Raw genomic sequence first — 19,994 nt, 5'->3', positions numbered from 1 at the left:
CTTTATCTCTCACTGAATTCTTTCTGCAATGAGACATCAAGAACCTGAGCTTCACTAGGTCCTAAAACCAGGTACTGTGGGTTTTGGCTAGGTTTGAGTCCCAGCCATGGGGTTTCAAGTCCCAAGAAGGGATTTGGATGGGTTCAAGTCCCAGCCACGTGGATTCAAGTCCCAAGCAGGGTTTTGCTGGGTTCAAGTCCCAGCACATTGGGTTTTGGTCCCAATCTGTGGTAAATGGTTTCACCACTGGCCTCTGACGTCCAATTCCTTGGGGGTTCTCAGTCCCTTTGCCAGATCCCTAGGTTCATATACCATACTAACACTAAACAAAAGAAAACTGTGGAAGACAGACAGAGTAGACTTCAGAACAGGAAAACTATCATGGATAAAGAGGGCAATTGCATAGGAATAAAAGGGTTACATTTCCCAGAAGATATAACATCCCTCAATGTGTTTGTGCCTAACCACAGAGTGCCAAAATATGTGTGCCATAAACTGACACAACAGGGAGGAGAAACAGAGGAATCCATTGAAGGTTTGAAGGTTTCAACACATCTCGGTTAAAAATGGACATGTATAGTAGGTGGAAAATCATTAATGACATATCTGACTCTTTGCAACCCCATGAACTGTAGCCCACTGGGCTCCCCTGTCCATGAGATTATCCTGGCAAGAATACTGGAATGTGTTGCCATTTCCTTCTCCAGGGGATCTTTCCAACCTAGGGATCAAATCTGCGTCTCCTGTGGCTCCTGCATTCGCACATGGATTCATTACCACTGAGCCACCTGGGAAGCCACACAATGTAGAACTTAAGAGGATCTCAAATCAGCTGTAAGCAGTTCACATCTATAGACTACTCCATCCAACATCAGCAGAATATACATTCTTTTCAAGCTCATATGGGCCAAGGTAAATCACATTATGGGTCATAAACTATACCTCAACAAATTAAAAGAATAGAAGTAATACAATATTTCCTGTCAGATCACAATTGAATAAACTGGAAATCTGTAAGAAAAAGCTGGACATTTCCTGAATATGTGGAGATTGAGTAGCACACTTCTTAATAACATATTGGTTAAAGGAGGAATCTCAAGAGAAATTTTAAAACAGTTGAGGTAAATAAAAATGAAAATACTGCTTCCCTAAATTTGTAGAATTTTGTGAAAGCAGAGCTTAAAGACACATTTATACATTGAGTGGGCATATAAAAAAGAAGAAAATTTTAAAATAAAAAGCCCAAGCTTCCATAATAGGAAACCAGGAAGAGAAGAGCGAATTCAACTCAAGCAGAAGAAAAGTAATAATTAAGGTTAGAGTAGAAATTCCTAAATATTAAAAACAAGAGATCAATAGAAAAATCAACAAAATTTTAAAAAAAATCAAAATCATTAAGCCTCTAGCAAGGCTAACAAGGAAAAAAGAGAGATGATGTAAATTACTGTTACCAGAAATTAAGTATGGACAATGTACAGATATCATGGACATTAAAAGCATAATCAAGAAATAGTATAAACAACTCTGCATCCACAAATTTGATACCCTAAATGAAATGGACCAATTCCTTGAAAGACACTTTCTGACAAAACTCATTTAAGAAGAAACAGACAATTTAATAAGACTTATAAATTTATCAAATAAATTAAATCAATACTTAATAACCTCTCAAAAAGGTTGTTAAGAAAGCACCATGCTCAGTTCAGTTCAGTTAAGCTCAGTTGCTCAGTCATGTCCAACTCATGCAACCCAATGAATCACAGCACGCCAGGCCTCTCTGTCCATCACAAACTCCCGGAGTTCACTCAAACTCATGTCCATTGAGTCGGTGATGCCATACAGCCATCTCATCCTCTGTCGTCCCCTTCTCCTCCTGCCCCCAATCCCTCACAGCATCAGAGTCTTTTCCAATGAGTCAACTCTTCACATGAGGTGGCCAAAGTATTGGAGTTTCAGCTTTAGCATCAGTCCTTCCAAAGAACACCCAGGACTGATCTCCTTTAGAATGGACTGGTTGGATCTACTTGCAGTCCAAGGGACTCAGTCTTCTCCAACACCACAGTTCAAAAGCATCAGTTCTTCAGTGCTCAGCCTTCTTCACAGTCCAACTCTCACATCCATATATGACCACTGGAAAAACCATAGCCTTGACTAAACGGACCTTTGTTGGCAAAGTAATGTCTCTGCTTTTGAATATGCTATCTAGGTTGGTCATAACTTTCCTTCCAAGGAGTAAGCGTCTTTTAATTTCATGGCTGCAATCACCATCTGCTGTGATTTCGGAGCCCAAAATATAAAGTCTGACACTGTTTCCACGGTTTCCCCATCTATTTCCCATGAAGTGATGGGACCAGATGCCATGATCTTAGTTTTCTGAATGTTGAGCTTTAAGCCAACCTTTTCACTGTCCACTTTCACTTGCATCAAGAGGCATTTAGTTCCTCTTCACTTTATGCCATAAGGGTGGTATCATCTGCATATCTGAGGTTATTGATATTTCTCCCAGCAATCTTGATTCCAGCTTGTGCTTCATCCAGCCCAGCATTTCTCATGATGTACTTTGCATATAAGTTAAATACGCAGGGTGACAATATACAGCCTTGACGTACTCCTTTTCCTATTTGGAACCAGTCTGTTGTTCCATGTCCAGTTCTAACTGTTGCTTCCTGACCTGCATAGAGGTTTCTCAAGAGACAGGTCCGGTGGTCTGGTATTCCCATCTCTTTCAGAATTTTCCTCAGTTTATTGTGATCCACGCAGTCAAAGGCTTTGGCATAGTCAATAAAGCAGAAATAGATGTTTTTCTGGAACTCTCTTGCTTTTTCCATGATCCAGCAGATGTTGGCAATTTGATCTCTGGTTCCTCTGTCTTTTCTAAAACCAGATTGAACATCTGAAAGTTCACAGTTCACATATTGCTGAAGCCTGGCTTGGAGAATTTTGAGCATTACGTTACTAGCGTGTGAGATGAGTGCAGTTGTGCAGAAGTTTGAGCATTCTTTGGCATTGCCTTTCTTTGGGATTGGAATGCAAACTGACCTTTTCCAGTCCTGTGGCCACTGCTGAGTTTTCCAAATATGCTGGCATATTGAGTGCAGCACTTTCACAGCATCATCTTCCAGGATTTGAAGTAGCTCAACTGGAATTCCATCACTTCCACTAGCTTTGTTCGCAGGAAGCATAGTTTAAGGGTAAAAAGAGTTTCAGATTCACATCTCACCTCTACGACATGCTTAGTGAACTTGACCCGGCATATTATCTTACCCTTTCTGAAGCCTCCTTGTTTTCAATGGAGATAGCACACCACTCATTTTGCATGGTTTTACTCAGAAATGAATTGGACAATTGTAACATATGTGCTTCTTAGAAAGAAATTCAGCAATAAAACTGTTACTTCTACTACTATTCACTGAGCAAACATGAAAAGACAGTATAGTGAAGTGGCTTAACAAGAGGGTTTGGAATGAAGAGTGATTTGGTTCAGGTTATTTATAGTGTTGTGATTTGGGATAAGACATTTAATCTTTCTGTGCCTCAGTTTCTATAAAATGGTGGAGAAATGTCTGTTACAAAATATCAGTTATTTAACCTATGTAGGGTGATCAGCACTGAGCATGGAACACATGCTGTGTGCGCACTGGGTATTAAGTTCCAGGGGCTTCATGTTCATGAATCTGTAAGATGAGTCATTTTCTTAACTTACAGCATGCATAAAAGAGGAGCCACGCCCACTATGTGTCTGTCCATTATTTAAGGAAATTAAACCTAAAAATTAATATGCTTCCTATTCTAGGTTTCCCAAACTGACACCGAATCCTGAGATACATTCCATTATATTTAAGAATCTAATAGACACCTTTTTCAACACTAAATGGTCTCTAAGATGTCTTTCAAAGCTATTAATGTGAAGGTTCTAGAGAAATTGTGTCAAACCCATCTTTTTTTTTTTTTTTTTAGAATAGCTCAGAAATTCCTTATATGGCTGTTGAGTCATTGCTTTGTTCTCAGTGCTTTCAGTTTCACATTACTGTAAATCTGTTAGAGAGGTTGCTTTCCTTCTGTCTGTTTGCTAAAGGAAAGCAGGCAAGACTCAAGATATTGAGCTGGTGAAATAGAAGTTAACCATCTAGTGAGAGAAAGAGAAATTTGTTACAGAACCATTCCACCTGAGCTGAGAAGAAAACAGGTAAGAACTCTAGCTTTTCCTCAAAGCAGATTCTTCTTCAGTGCTAAAGGAGCCCTGTTATAGGAGCAGGAGCCCATGGTAAGATTAGTGCAGGGGTGCGAAGGGATCTGTAATGGTTAGTTTTCTAATAAATGATCAGCATCAAGACTGTAGCTCATCCTGATTTGGGACATTGGTCAAATGAAATCCAGGTGTTAGCATGGGCCATCCCATCTCTGGGTCATGACTGTGCTTGTGTGGAGTTAAGCACCAAGGACACAGGGCTAAACTGAGTTTGGAATGAATTAGGATTGTCCTTCTCTTTGCTGATGTTGACTGTGGATAATGATTGTATTACCATTTTCTTTGATACAACTTGCTCAATACTGATTTGACTGCAGCTAAGAAACTGAAAGGGTGGCAGATATGTTTTGTTTTGTTTTTTTTCTCATGCGAAGGAAAGAACAGTAAATGAGGTGCAGTGGAAACAGTCACCTGGCACTGTTAAAGACAAGGGGAAAAGCTGAAATCCAGAGTGAAAGATGTAGATTTATGAAGACATCATACTCTTCAGTCCTACCTTTGCACTCTATTTTAAAGTCGACATCTTCCTTTAGAAACAGCACAGGTTCACTAGGTTCAATGTGTTGGTGCCAACTCGAGGATGCCTTACACCTTAGGACAGAATTCAGTCCCACCACTTTATAAAAAGCTTTGTCTTTAAAGAATCTACTCTGGAGCAGTGCTAAAGTCACCATTGTTTTTTTATTTTGCCCTCTCTGGGCTCTCAAGGAGTTCTGATCTTGCCTCCTGGAAACTCTTCCCCTGACTTCCTTGGCTTGGCACTAGCCCCATTCATCACCTACTGTCTGACACCTCTCTCTCTCTTTTCAGTTTCCTGCCCTTGGTTCCCTTACCACTCCTCTCTCCTTATCCCTACCCCTCTTCATCTTCTTCCCGCTTCTACTTCTCCTCTACAAGATGGGAGAAAAGAGCAAAACAGAAAACCTAGATTGTATGTCTGGAAATATAGCTATTTTCTTTCAATAACTTTCTTCTCTACCTCTGTTAATCTCTTCTTGATCTTTTAATCTTTATTTCAATTTTTTCTCCCCTCATATACACACCTGATTTTTAGCAACATACAGTGTTACCAATTGTGTAGTTTATCTCCACTTAGTTGGAGGCTAATTTATTGTGATTTAGGTCATACCTGAATGGTCTAGTGGTTTTCCCTACTTTCTTCAATTTAAGTCTGAATTTGGCAATAAGGAGTTCATGATCTGAGCCATAGTCATCTCCCAGTCTTGTTTCTGCTGACTGTATAGCTTCTTCAACTTCGGCTGCAAAGAATATAATCAATCTGATTTCGGTGTTGACCATCTGGTGATATCCATGTGTAGAGTCTTCTCTTGTGTTGTTGGAAGAGGGTGTTTGCTATTACCAGTGTGTTCTCTTGGCAAAATGCTATTAGCCTTTTCCCTGCTTCATTTTGTACTCCAAGGCAAAATTTGCCTGTTATTTCAGGTGTTTCTTGACTTCCTACTTTTGCATTCCAGTCACCTATAATGAAAAGGACATCTTTTATTGGGTGTTAGTTCTAGAAGGTCTTGTAGGTCTTCATAGAACCATTCAACTTCAGCTTCTTCAGCATTACTGGTTGGGGCATAGACTTGGATTACCATGATATTGAATGGTTAGCCTTGGAGATGAACAGAGATCATTCTGTCATTGTTTCAGATTGCATCCAAGTACTGTATTTTGGACTCTTTTGTTTACTATCATGGCTACTTCATTTCTTCTAAGGGACTCTTGCCTACAGTAGTAGATATAATGGTCATCTCATCCCTTGTTTGACCACTTCCAATTTGCCTTGATTCATGGACCTAACATTCCAAGTTCCCATGCAATATTGCTCTTTACAGCATCGGATCTTGGCTTCCATCACCAGTTACATCCACGGCTGGGTATTGGTTTTGCTTTGGCTCTGTCTCTTCATTCTTTCTGGAGTTATTTGTCCACCAATCTCCAGTAGCATATTGGGCACCTGCTGACCTGGGGAGTTCATTTTTCAGTGTCCTATCTTTATGCCTTTTCATAGTGTTCATGGGGTTCTCAAGGCAAGAATACTGAAGTGGTTTGCCATTCCCTTCTCCAGTGGACCACATTTTGTCAGAACTCTTCACCCTGACCCATCCATCTTGGGTGGCCCTACACGGCAGGGCTCATAGTTTCATTGAGTTAGACAAGGCCGTGATTAGACTGGTTAGTTTTCTGTGATTGTGGTTTTCATTCTTTCTGCCCTCTAATAGAGAAGGATAAGAGGGCGAAACTGACTGAGGGAGAAACTGGGTCTTGTTCTGATGGGTGGGGCCATGCTCAGTAAATCTTTAATCTTATTTTCTGTTGATGGGTGGACCTGTGTTCCCTCCCTCCTATTTACCCGGAGCCAAACTATGGTGGAGGTAAAGAAGATAATGGTGGCTTCCTTCAAAAGGTCCCATGTATGTACTGCTACATTCAGTGCCCCCAACAATGCAGCAGGCCACCACCAACCCACGCCTCCACCGGAGACTCCTGGACACTCACAGGCAAGTCTGAGTCAGTCTCCGTGGGCTCACTGCTCCCTTCCCCCAGGTCCTGGTGCACACAAGGTTCTGTCTGTGCCCTCCAAGAGTCTATTTCCCAGAATAGAGTTCCAAAGAATAGCAAGGAGAGATAAGAAAGCCTTCCTCAGTGATCAGTGCAAAGAAATAGAGGGAAACAATAGAATGGGAAAGATTAGAGATCTCTTCAAGAAAATTAGAGACACCAAGGGAACATTTCATGCAAAGACTGGCTTAATAAAGGACAAAAATGGTATGGACCTAACAGAAGCAGAAGATATTAAGCAGAGGTGGCAAGAATACACAGAAGAATCATACAAAAAAGATCTTCACAACCCAGATGATCACAATTGTGTGATCACTCACTTAGAGCCAGACAGCCTGGAATGCAAAGTCAATTGGGCCTTAGGAAACATCACTACGAACAAAGCTAGTAGAGGTGATGGAATTCCAGCTGAGCTGTTTCAAATCCTAAGAGACAATACTGTGAAAGTGCTGCACTCAATATGCCAGCAAATTTGGAAAACTCAGCAGTGGCCACAGGGCTGGAAAAGTCAGTTTTCATTCCAATCCCAAAGAAAGGCAATGCCAAAGAATGCTCAAACTACCGCACAATTGCACTTATCTCACACACTAGTAAAGTAATGCTCAAAATTCTCCAAGCCAGGCTTCAATAATACATGAACTGTGAACTTCCATATGTTCAAGCTGGTTTTAGAAAAAGCAGAGGAACCAGAGATCAAAATGTCAACAACTGCTGGATCATCGAAGAAGCAAGAGAGTTCCAGAAAAACATCTATTTCTGCTTTATTGACTATGCCAAAGCCTTTGACTGTTTGGATCACCACAAACTGTGGGAAATTCTTCAAGAAATGGGAATATCAGACCATCTGACCTGCCTCTTGAGAAATCTGTATGCAGGTCAAGAAGCAACAGTTGGAACTGGACAGGGAACAACAGACTGGTTCCAACAGGAAAAGGAGTATGTCAGGGCTGTATACTCCCTTTTTATTTAACTTCTATGCAGAGTACATCATGGGAAACGCTGGGCTGGATGAAGCACAAGCTGGAATGAAGATTGCTGGGAGAAATGTCAATAACCTCAGATATGTAGATGACACCACCCTTATGGCAGAAAGTGAGGAAGAACTAAAGAGCCTCTTGATAAAAGTGAAAGAGGAGAGTGAAAAATTTGGCTTGAAGCTCAATATTGAGAAAACTAAGGTCATGGCATCCGGTCCCATCACTACGTGGCAAATTGATGGAGAAACAGTAGAAACAGTGCCAGATTTTCTTTTTTGGGAGCTCCAAAATCACTGCAGATGGTGATGGCAGCCATGAAATTTAATGCTTACTCCTTGGAAGAAAAGTTATGACCAACCTAGATAACATTAAAAAGCAGAGACATTACTTTGCCAACAAAGGTCCATCTAGTCAAGGCTATGGTTTTTCCTGTAGTCATGTATGGATGTGAGAGTTGGACTCTAAAGAAAGCTGAGTGCCAAAGAATTGATGCTTTTGAACTGCAGTGTTGGAGAAGACTCTGTGGTGTTGGAGAAGATTTAAAGGAAATCAGTCCTGAATATTCATTGGAAGGACTGATGTTGAAGCTGAAACTCCAATACTTTGGCCACCTGATGTGAAGAACTGACTCATTTGAAAAGACCCTGATGCTGGGAAAAATTGAGGGCAGGAGGAGAAGGGGATGACAGAGGACGAGATGGTTGGATGACATCACCGACTCAATGGACATAAGTTTGAGTAAACTCCGGGAGTTGGTGATGGACAGGGAGGCCTGGCATGTTGCAGTCCATGGGGTCACAAAGAGTTGGACATGACTGAGTGACTGAACTGAACTGAATTTATTGTGAAGCTAATGAATTTTAAGTTTCCAAGCCCCTTGTTTCTACAAGCCCACAGCAAGCTTTTGGAAGAGCTTTAAGCCATGTGTTTCACAAGGTTACAGACTTTTATAAAATTTGCTAAAGTCAGTTCCACTTCTAGGAAAGAAGTGTGAGAAAATCTGTGAACTATTATTTCAGTAGAAATAAGGATAGCTAATGAGAAAATGCATTTCAAATCATTAAAAATTGTTCAGAGACATATTAATTGATGAACCTTTATTCATGAAATTCTTTATTCATAGTAAGAATTAATGAATAAAAAATAAATATTGACTCTTCACACAAAGATAGGAAATGCAACAAATCTCTCTGAATCCTATTCTGTTTTACATTTAATGTCTAGTATAAATTCCACCTCAGTGCAGGAGACCACAGTTCGATTCCTGGGCTGGGAAGATCCACTGGAGAAGGGATAGGCTACCCATTCCAGTATTCTTGGGTTTACCTGGTGGCTCAGCTGGTGAAGAATCTGCCTGCAATGCAGGAGACCTGGGTTTGATCCCTGGGTTGGGAAGATTCCCTGGAGAAGGGGAAAGCTATGTACTCCAGTAGTCTGGCCTGGAGAATTCCATGGATTTTATATTCCATGGGGTCACAAAAAGAGTCGGACTCAACTGAGCAATTTTCACTTTCATAAATTTTTAAATGTGAACCCAAATAGAAGATTTCAGTGGTAAATTAAATGGAAGATTTTGTTCATGAGGGTGATTGTATGTTGAAAAGTCACTGTCATATCAATATTTTTAATGAGCTACTTTGATAACACTTCTCCAATTTTCAAAAGGAAACAGATTTAATCTCATATATCTCACTGTTGACATAAATGGCCAAGGTTTTTTGTGATTGGCCAAAAAATCTCCAGATGCACTAGGATCATCTTTCTCTTTGCTGATGTTAACTGTCTTAACTAGGCACACAGTTATATTGTGGGGATTTTGACATTCCTCCTTCTGAACGCAAAATGACCTGATGAAAACTCTTGATCTGTTTAGACTGGAAATTCTAATTCATCCCATATCTTCCCTTGCAGACAAAGGGATATGGCCTCAGAGATCCACATGCCAGGCCCAGGGTGCCTCATTGAGAACATTAATGGGAGACTGCTGGTTAATCCAGAAGCCCTGAAGATCCTGTCTGCCATCAGGCAGCCTGTTGTGGTGGTGGCTATCGTGGGCCTCTACCGCACAGGCAAGTCCTACCTGATGAACAAGCTGGCTGGGAAGAACAAGGGTGAGTGACACCAGCAGAGCCCAGCCAAGTCCCTTCTGTCCACCCACACTCCCAGCGTGCAGCACAGTGATGTGAGGAGAGGAAGTGAGAGACCTGGGAGGGATATTGAAAGCTAACCTTCAGTCCACGGTTATGTTCTTATCGTCACTATGACCTGTATCAGATCACAGCTCTTTGCACTTTGTCTTAGTTTCTTTTTCAAAAGCACAATTTTTTCCCTTCCTAGAAAGACAAATGTGGTAATAAAAAATAAGTAATGTATGTAATAATAAATTACAAGACACAAAAATATTCATGTAATGAGAGCATTTCTATTGATCTTTAAGATTTAAAAAATGTTTAAATCTGTATTGGTTGTTCTTATTTCTTTTCTTATTTTTAACTGTTGTAAAGTTATACATGGGCTTCCCCAGTGGCTCAGCAGGTAAAGAATCCACCTGCAATGCAGAGATGCCAGAGACCCGGGTTTGATCCCTGTATAGGAAAGACTCCTGGAGGAGGGCATGGCAACCCATTCCAGTATTCTTGCTGGGAAAAATCTCATGGTCAGGGGAATCTGGTGGGTTACGGTCCGTGGAGTTGCAAACAGTCAGACACAGCTGAAACGACTGCGCATGCCCTCATGCAGGATACACATACATAAAATTTACCACAAAATTTACCATTGTAACATTTTTTAAAATTCTGTGGTATTAAGTAAATTCACACTGTTGTGTAAACATCACTAACATCCATCTCTGTAAATTTCCCCCAATAGGAATTCTATACCCCAATAAACAAAAATGCCCCAACCTTTGACAACCACAATTCTATATTATCTATAAATTTGACCAGTCTTGGAATCTCGTGTAAAGAATCATATATTATTTGTCCTTTAGTGATAGGTTTATTTCACTGAGTATGATGTCTTCAAGGTCCAACAATGTTGTAACAGGTATCAAATTCTCTTCCTTTTTAAGGCTGAGTAATTGTATGTGATACCCATTTGCTTATCCAGTCATCCAGTTTATGGACATTTGGACTGTTTCCTCATTTTGATTACTGTGAATAATGTTGCTAAGAACATGGGTGTTCAAATATCTGTTCTGTACCCGCTTTCACTTCTTTTGGGTATACACCAAGAAATGGAATTGCTGGATCATATGATAATTCTATGCTAAGCTTTTTAAAGAAATCACCATATTATTTTCCACAGAAACTATACCATTTTACATTCCCACCAGAAACACACAATGGTAACATTTGTTATAGTTTTTTTTGATAATGGCCATCCTAATGGCCATCCTAATGGCTATGAAGTAGTATCTCATTGTGGTTTTTTAAAGTAAAAAAATTTTTAATATTATCAAATTCATTCAGTGTCAAATTTTCCAACTTCATTATAAATATCAATTAATTTTCAGGATTCACATAAGCTGTATGCTATGCTTTGTTGCCCTTTTTTTGAAGTACAGTTGATTTACAATATTGTGTTAGTTTTAAGCATACAGCAAAGTGATTCAGCTATATATACATATATATTTTTTCAGGTTATTTTCCATTATAGGTTGTTTTAATACATTGTGGTTTTGCTTTGTACTTCCCTAATGACCAGTAATGCTGAGTATCTTTTCATGTGTTCATTGGTCTTTTGAATAATTTCTCAAGAGAAATGTCTGTCAAGTCATTTGCTCATTTTTTAGTTGGGTTGACCTTTAATTTATTTGTGTTAAATTGTAAGACTTCTTTACATATTCTGCGTATCAATCCTTTATCAGATTTATGACTAGCAAATATTTCCTCCCAATTTGTGTGTTATCTATTTAACTCTCAATAGTGTCCTTTGATCGGAGAAGGCAATGGCACTCCACTCCAGTACTCTTGCCTGGAAAATCCCATGGGCGGAGGAGCCTGGTAGGGGGCAGTCCATGGGGTCGCAAAGAGTCGGACGCCACTGAGCGACTTCACTTTCACTTTTCACTTTCATGCACTGGAGAAGGAAATGTCAACCCACTCCAGTGCTCTTGACTGGAAAATCCCAGGGACGGGGGAGCCTGGTGGGCTGCCGTCTACAAGGTCGCACAGAGTAGGACACAACTGAAGCGACTTAGCAGCAGTGTCCTTTGATACATAAGTGTTTTAATTTAGATGAAGTCCAACTTATATATTTTTATTGCTATTTATATTTTTGGTATTATTTCCAAGAAATTTTTGCTAAATGCAATATTGTGAAGTTTTTCTCCTGTATTTTCTTCTACTACTTTCATAGTTTTATTAATAGCTCTTAAGGTCTTTGATCCATTTGGGTTAATTTTTTTAAAAGCAAAGCTTTCTCTCTTTCATTGTTGAATATTATGTTGGCTGTGGTTTTTTTTATATGACTTCTATTATGTTGAGATTTTCCTTAAATTTCTAGTTTGTTGATTGTTTTCCTCTTGAAAAGGTTTTGCATTTTTTTAAGTATTTGATACTTTAATTTCCCTGTTTCTCTGATTGTAAGTAAGATTAATACTTGTTGTGGTTTCAGTTCTCCTAAACTTGATTTTGTTAACTTGCATCCCAACTTCCAGAACCACTTGATATTAGAATCCCATCCTCTCTTTTCCCCCTACCCCCTTGCAGGCTTCTCTCTGGGCTCCACGGTGCAGTCTCACACGAAGGGCATCTGGATGTGGTGTGTGCCTCATCCTAAGAAGCCAAACTGTACTCTAGTTCTGCTTGATACTGAGGGCCTGGGGGATGTGGAGAAGGTAAGGAATGAGGTTCCAGTTTGGACTAAGCCCTCATGTCTGAATGTCCTCTACACTTTTAATTTTCCTTTAAATAAGACCTTTGTTTAACCATGTTTTTTCATTTCTGTTTATATGCTATGAAACCAAGTTATGAACCAGGGGTTAGGAAAATATTCATAAGGCAGAATCCTAGAAGAAGAGCATAGTGATCAGTAGACAGTATCCTAATTAACAAAAAGCTATAAGCTAAGCCAGTTAACACAGATGCATAAAGGGAGTACAGATAAACTCAAAGTGATGAATTTTATCTTGCAAAGAACTTTAGATAAGGATTTAAGTTCCAAAGCCCCATACTCTTGGCTTTAACTTTAAAGTCTGTCAGTAACTCAGTGACTTTTGTAAATTATTTGAACTTTTTAACCTCAGCTTTCTGATCTGTAAAACAGGTGTATTAGCTCTACATTTGCCTCATAGTATTGTCTGGAATATTTATAAGATAAGAAATGGGAAGTGTTAGTTGAACAACAATATCCTACTGAGATAGAAACAAGTATTAGTACCCTAATATTAAGACAATTTTTCTGTAAAAATAAAGAGAAAAATTAAATTTAAATTACATTTAAGACCTTTGACTGTCCACCCACAATAACTATTTGTTTTGCAATTATCTACCAATGATCATAAGAGGGTCTAATGAGAATCAGGGTAAAACAAAACATATCAGAAAACTATTCAAAGTCATTTTTGCTTGGATTTGGTTTTCTTTGTCACCAGTCTTGAAAGAAAAAAAAAAAACAAAAAACTCTAGTTACATGAGCATCCTTTTACTACTGCTGATCATGAAAGTGCCATAAGAATGAAACACAATCCTGGTAAAATATGTTCTGATTTTCAGGGTGACAACCAGAATGACTCCTGGATCTTTGCCCTAGCAATACTCTTGAGCAGCACTTTTGTGTACAATAGTATGGGAACTATCAACCAGCAGGCCATGGACCAACTGCAGTATCCTTTTGGGATCCAAACTACATCAAAATCAGAGGGGAGACCAATATTTAGAAAACAGCTGACTAACTGTGAATCCTGGTGAAACAAACACGAGAAATATAAAAAAGAATTCAATGGCAAGGGGAAAATCCTATAACCTACTGAGGAATTGATACTTGGGATACTTGGGTTAAGAACAAAGGAGAAATAAAGGTTTAGTATGTGGAACTAATATAGAATGGGGGGGGGGACTCTTCATTCACGCCAGTTTTCTTTATTTTGCTACTCAGCTATGTGACGGAGCTAACAGATAAAATCAGGGCAAGATCCTCACCTGATGTGGATGGGGTTGAGGATTCAGCTGACTTTGTGAGCTTCTTTCCAGACTTTGTATGGACACTGAGGGATTTCTCCCTAAACTTGGAAGCAGATGGACAGTCCATCACAGCAGACGAGTACCTGGAGAATTCACTCAAGCTTAAGAAAGGTAAAGGGGACTTAGAATTGGTAAACAGATGACAAAACACTAAAAACTATTATTCCTTAGTTTTCTGTCAACAGTTGTCTTCTACTTATAGTTTCTATTTCTTGTCAAGGGGTGATTACTAAGAAGTAATGCTTGTTTACTATCTGAATAATAGATTTGGTTTTAGATTATTTTTCTCCCTGTTCTAAGAATAAATTTCTTTTTCTTTCACCTTTCCCTGTGCTGTGATTAGATTGATCTCCATGCTTAGGGCTTGTGGTGCTGTAATTAGCCAAAGAGTAGGAGTAGAATGGTCATTTATTTGAAGAAAAGAAATGCAAGCATGAACCATGCACAGTTCAGGGCTGGTAAAGGATTGTTACAGGCAAATATTGTCCAATCTAGCCTGCCAGTTGGTTTTGTAAATAAGATTTTATTAGAATAATGTCATACCCATTTATTTATAGTTTCCCTATGACTGCTTTTAGGCTACAATAGGAGACTTGAGTACTCAGAAAAGAGACCATCTGGCTTGCAAAGTCTATTTACTGTTTGACCCTTTACAGGAAATGTTTGCAAGACCCTACATTAGGCAAATTCCTTTTTTCTTCCTCCAGGTACCAGCCCGAAAGATAAAACTTTTAATCTGCCTCGACTCTGTATCCGAAAGTTCTTCCCAAAGAAGAAATGCTTCATCTTTGATCGACCCACTCATAGGAAGAAATTGGGCCAGCTTGAGGACCTGTGTGACGATGAACTGGACTCCGAATTTGTGCAACAAGCTGCGGTCTTCTGTTCCTACATCTTTAGCAATTCCAAAACTAAAACCCTCTCAGGAGGCATCAAGGTGGATGGACCTCGTGAGTCCTCTTCCCAGTCTTCACTCTCACTGTTAAGACTAGAGGACGGTGTGATAACATCCATGTAGCTTCAACTTTGAAAAATGAACATCTACTGATATTATCGTGATAAATTCTAGGTGGCACCAACACTTCTGATAGGTTTTATTAGTCAGACTTCATAGTTGAGAAAAGACACAAAAGGCAAAGAATAAAAGCTCTGAGAGTGGACAATTGTCCTAGTAAACTGGACCTGCCCTGTCCAACATGGTTTTCACTAGACAAGTGTTCCTATCTAAATTTAAATGTAGCTAATAAAAAATATGGGAATTTAACATTCTGATCACACAGCTATGTCTCAAGGGCTCACACCTACATGAGGTTAGTGGCTCCCACCCTGGACAGCACACACAGAATACTTCCAAAATCACAGAAAGGTCTCCTATAATGCTCTGCTAGAATAAGCAAAATGGAGGACTCATTTTGATTTGCTCCACAAATATTAATCAAATGTTTCCCATGGACTTACCAGGGCTGATGATACAGACATAAATGAGAGAGATATGGTTTCTGGCCTAACAGTACCTGCAGGTGAAGTAAATGTACTCAATAAACACAAAAGTTTCTCAACCATTGATGTATATATACCACCTGAGGATCTTGCCAAAGAGGAGGGTCTAAGTCATTCAAACTGGGCCAGAGGCTGCATTTTTAGCAAGTTTTAAGGTAATGCTGAAAAATAAATGGTTGGTAATAAACAACATTAGAATTAGACAGAATAGAAAGTTTCCTCACTGATGCCTACAGTAAACATCATCATTGTTCTCTGTCATAGGTTTAGAGACCCTGGTGCAGACCTATGTCAGTGCCATCAACAGTGGGGATCTGCCCTGCATGGAGAATGCAGTCCTGGCCTTGGCTGAGATCGAGAACTCAGCTGCAGTACAAAAGGCCATTGCCCACTATGACCAGCAGATGGGCCAGAAGCTGCAGCTGCCCACAGAAACCCTCCAGGAACTGCTGGACCTGCACAGGGCCACTGAGAAAGAGGCCATTGAAGTCTTCATGAAGAGTTCCTTCAAAGACATAGACCAATTATTTCAAAAAGAATTAGCGGTAATTTTTTTCTCAAGTTTATACATATTAGGCTCTTGGAAAGTAAAGTATTACTAGAAAATGAAATAGGTGCTTATTTTGTAAAAAGCAATTTTTCTAGACAAACATTATTTGTTATCATAAGAGGAACCAATTCTATTATGATATACTTTATTATGAGGCACTGAAATTTTTTCTTTCATGAATAAACTAATAATCTTCCCTATAATTTCATTACATGCATACAGGTAATAATCAGAGTTTCTAATCAAATCACAGACTCATTTTTATCAGACTGATTGGATATTTTGGCCAAAAGCAAAGAATATTTTATTCTTAGTTATCATAAGCAGGTTTATATTGAGCTACATTTATTTCACATGCAATCATTTGTCCAGTTGGAAAATTAGGAGTTTTCTCCAAAGGTGAAGCATGTAGCTAGTAATCTCTGCTCCAAAGGTTACCCTCATGGAGAGAGGGGCTTCTGTAGAAAGTCAGGATCAGGAGGAAGGTTATGATTTTGTTGCTTTTTTTGTGAGTTCTTCTAGTGGTCACAGACATTTTTTACTTTTATTTTTTTGAGAAGCTTTTCCAGAAATTTGGAGGTCAAGCTAACCTCTTTTAATTCTTCTGTTTATTAATACTTCTTATTTTTTACATCAAAGGCCCAGCTAGATAAAAAGCGAGATGACTTTTGTAACCAGAATCTTAAAGCATCAGAAGATCATTGCTCTGCTTTACTGAAGGATATTTTCAGTCCTCTAGAAGAAGATATGAAACAGGGGATTTATTTGAAACCAGGGGGCTATCGCCTCTTCATTGAGAAGATGCAAGAGCTGAAAAAGAAGTATTTTCAGGAGCCCAGAAAGGGCGTACAGGTAACCAAGATTGATTCTGGGAAGCTACTGATGCCTCCTTGAGGTGACAGTGTGACCACGTGTGTTTTACACAGATGCGCAGTTACAGGACCAACAGCATTCAGGCTCTCATTCTATAAACACGTACAGGGAGCCTGTTACACCAGGTATGACCAATGTGCTCATCCAAGAGCATATACTAAGTTAACAATTGAGTTATAAACTGGATTACCAGATGTATCCAAAATTTCAAATAATGTCATCATTTATCTCTCTGCCTGTGGCTCCCCTAGCCCTACACTTCCCTCCCTCTCATTCTCCCTCTACCCACTTTATTCAGATCCACTTTCTCCATGATGCTTTCATTCTCCAACAAGTTCACCCCATAAGGGACCACAGCACCAACAGCTCCAAAATCAGAGCCCTCAGTTTACAAGAACAGAGAATCACTATTTACATGTATATCAACCTCTTCAAAAGGATTCTGCTCAGGAGGGCACCTTGCTTGGCCAGTCTGGAGCATGTGCTCAGCCCAGTGACAGGGAATCTGATCACCAGGCACACCAGGGCCAAGAGGAGCAGTTCCTAGAGGGAAAGGTGGAAAACATGAATAAGTGTTTATAGTCATTTCCTACTACTAACTCTATTTTACCTGGATCCCAGGCTGAGGAAATTCTTCAGGAATACTTGAAGTCCAAGGAGTCTCTGACTGATGCAATTCTACAGACAGACCAGACACTGTCAGAGAAGGAAAAGTTGATTGAAGGTGAGGAGCAAGTCAAGAGACTAGACAGCCTCGAAAGCTCTTTAAAATTCTAACTAATTCAGCTATGTGAACTGAGGAGCCTTAAACTATAGCAACATGAGAAAAGATGTCTCTTACTTGCTAATATCTTTTCTGAGTAGGGTGTATGCAGCCAGTAGCAACAGTGATAGGGAATTGTACATGGAAGAAAGAAGCAACTTGGTTTCCACATACATTTTTCTTTTTCCTCTTCCTCCTGACAGTGGAACGTGTGAAAGCTGAATCTGCACAGGCTGCAGCAAAAATGCTGGAGGAAATGCAAATAAAGAACCAGCAGATGATGGAACAGAAAGAAAAGAGCTATCAGGAACATGTGAAACAGCTGACTGAGAAGATGGAGAGGGATAGGGCCCAGTTACTGGAAGAGCAAGAGAGAACTCTTGCTCTCAAACTGCAGGTATTTAATTGCAACACTGTGTGGTTCCTATTATTCTGTTTTCCCTCCTGGTCACAAATGTGGCCCAGCAGTGAACTTGAAGCCCAGAAGAAGGACCTTGCATGCTTACTTGTTCTTTTCAATCCCTATTCGTCTGCCTGAACTGGCCCCTACAGTGTCTTGTTACTAAAAGATTTTACTTGCAGCTATGTCACACCTAGTCTTTTATCACTATATCTGTCAATCGTGGTAGCTGTTATCTGCTAGGCATTAAAAAAAAAAAGGGTCTTATCGATATCAAAGCAAGACCTGTCATGTCCCTAATACTTAGGAGATGAAAGAGAGGTTCAGACAAGACTAAATAACTTTTATAGGGTCACAATGCTTGGGAAGATATCTGAACTGTCTTCACCACTTAGAGGGATCCATAATTTTTTTTTTCTGTCACAACTGGTATGACCTTTAGCTATAAGAAATCCTTCATAAGCAGAAGGACTCCTTAACTCACACCGCTGTGTCTATCTGTCACTCCTACTGGTTTCCTATGCCCTGCTCCTAGTATGTGTTGAGCTGTGCAGAAATCCAGTATGATCAAGTCTGGGACCCTGATTCCCTCACCTATATTTTGGTCCTCCTGCCACCAAGTTGTGGAAGCTTAGACCAAATTTCCTCATCTAAGATTTAGACAATGTATCAGATTTTGGAAATCCTTCTATTTCTGTGTTATGTGTGTATGTGTGTGTATTAAAAAAAATAAAAATGCATAGATAAGACTCGAAGCCGAACATTTCATTAGGTTGTCCACAAAGGTTGAATACAAATAATGGGAAAAAAAACTAAGACTGCTAATTGAGATTTATCAACATATCAAGATGAACTTATGTCAGGAGATATAAGTCAAAAATCTTTCTTAACTCAAGGAGACTCAGGAAAAGCAATCACAGAGATAGAAGACTTAAGAGAAAGTAAAATGAAAATTAATGATAGAGAAAATTTCAAGAAGAAATTAAATATTTTTGAGTAACATGGAAAGTTACATTACCATATGTAAAATAGATAGCCAACGGGTATTTGCTGTATGGTTCCGGAAACTCAAACAGGGGCTCTGTATCAACCTAGAGGGGTGAGACGGGAAGGGAGATGGAAGGGAGTTTCAAAAAGGAGGGGATATATGTATACCTATGGCTGATTCATATCGAGATTTGACAGAAAACAACAAAATTCTGTAAAGCATTTATCCTTCGATAAAAAATAAATAAATGAAAAGTAAAAAAAAAAAAAATCCTTGAATGTGGAAACTAGATAGTAGTTAGAGATTTACTTAATGATATACACTATTCAATTTCCATTTGTATCTTTTTAGGAACAGTCCCGACTACTACAGGAAGGATTCCAAGAAGAGAATAGACGACTTCATAAGGAAATACAGAATCTCCAGAAGAAGATGAATAAACCAAAGAAGGAATGTTTCCTAAGCTAAAGAATTAAAGAATAGAGCTTTCCTGGTCACTCTTATCCAAAGCATTACTATTTGGCAAAACTAATACAATTATGTAAAGTTTAAAAATAAAATAAAATTAAAAAAAAAATTAAAAAAAAAAAGTTTAAAACTAAGAAAAGTGTCACCATACTTGATAATATTTAGGTTTCACATTTTTACTACACTAAAATTTGCAAAGACATGCAGTTCTATAATTGAAGTCATGTGCATCTTCCTCACAATATTGTAAACTGTGTAGCAAGATGCACTTTACCTCTGTGCCAGCACAGGAGGTATCATAAGCTGGTACCACCCAGGAGCTTCTTCTTCCAGATGACCACTAGTTAGACAAGTGGATACTGAGCAAAGTCTTAGGTCAAAGTCTTGGGACATAGTTGGTCGTGAGTTTGACCAAATGCACAAGAGGTTGGGAAGAACCATTCTAGCTTCTAGTAAAGGCAGTATAAGGTGTC

At 39.2% G+C, this 19,994-nt stretch overlaps 1 protein-coding gene across 1 annotated transcript; it reads left to right on the top strand.

Annotated features, from left to right (window-relative positions):
• The first annotated feature begins 4,046 nt into the window (after nt 1–4,046).
• Nucleotides 4,047–19,575, top strand: LOC129656155 (guanylate-binding protein 1-like). Its single transcript, XM_055586902.1, has 11 exons — nt 4,047–4,186; nt 9,706–9,905; nt 12,507–12,634; nt 13,512–13,621; nt 13,894–14,090; nt 14,687–14,929; nt 15,744–16,024; nt 16,669–16,881; nt 17,524–17,626; nt 17,869–18,062; nt 19,405–19,575. Exons 2-11 carry the CDS (start codon nt 9,716–9,718, stop codon nt 19,519–19,521), a joined length of 1,776 nt encoding a protein of 591 aa, XP_055442877.1. The 5' UTR covers nt 4,047–4,186; nt 9,706–9,715; the 3' UTR covers nt 19,522–19,575.
• The last annotated feature ends 419 nt before the right edge of the window (nt 19,576–19,994 follow it).

The sequence above is a fragment of the Bubalus kerabau genome, chromosome 6 (assembly GCF_029407905.1).
Source record: "Bubalus kerabau isolate K-KA32 ecotype Philippines breed swamp buffalo chromosome 6, PCC_UOA_SB_1v2, whole genome shotgun sequence".
Lineage (NCBI taxonomy): Eukaryota > Metazoa > Chordata > Mammalia > Artiodactyla > Bovidae > Bubalus > Bubalus kerabau.
This window is presented reverse-complemented; position numbering and strand designations above follow the sequence as displayed.

Excerpts from the sequence above, each read along its gene's own strand:
- LOC129656155 (XM_055586902.1), top strand. The coding sequence starts at position 9,716 with ATGGCCTCAGAGATCCACATGCCAGGCCCAGGGTGCCTCATTGAGAAC. Across the intron at positions 14,091-14,686 it reads TTCACTCAAGCTTAAGAAAG|GTACCAGCCCGAAAGATAAA; the intron begins GTAAAGGGGACT and ends TTCTTCCTCCAG. Across the intron at positions 16,882-17,523 it reads AGCCCAGAAAGGGCGTACAG|GCTGAGGAAATTCTTCAGGA; the intron begins GTAACCAAGATT and ends CCTGGATCCCAG.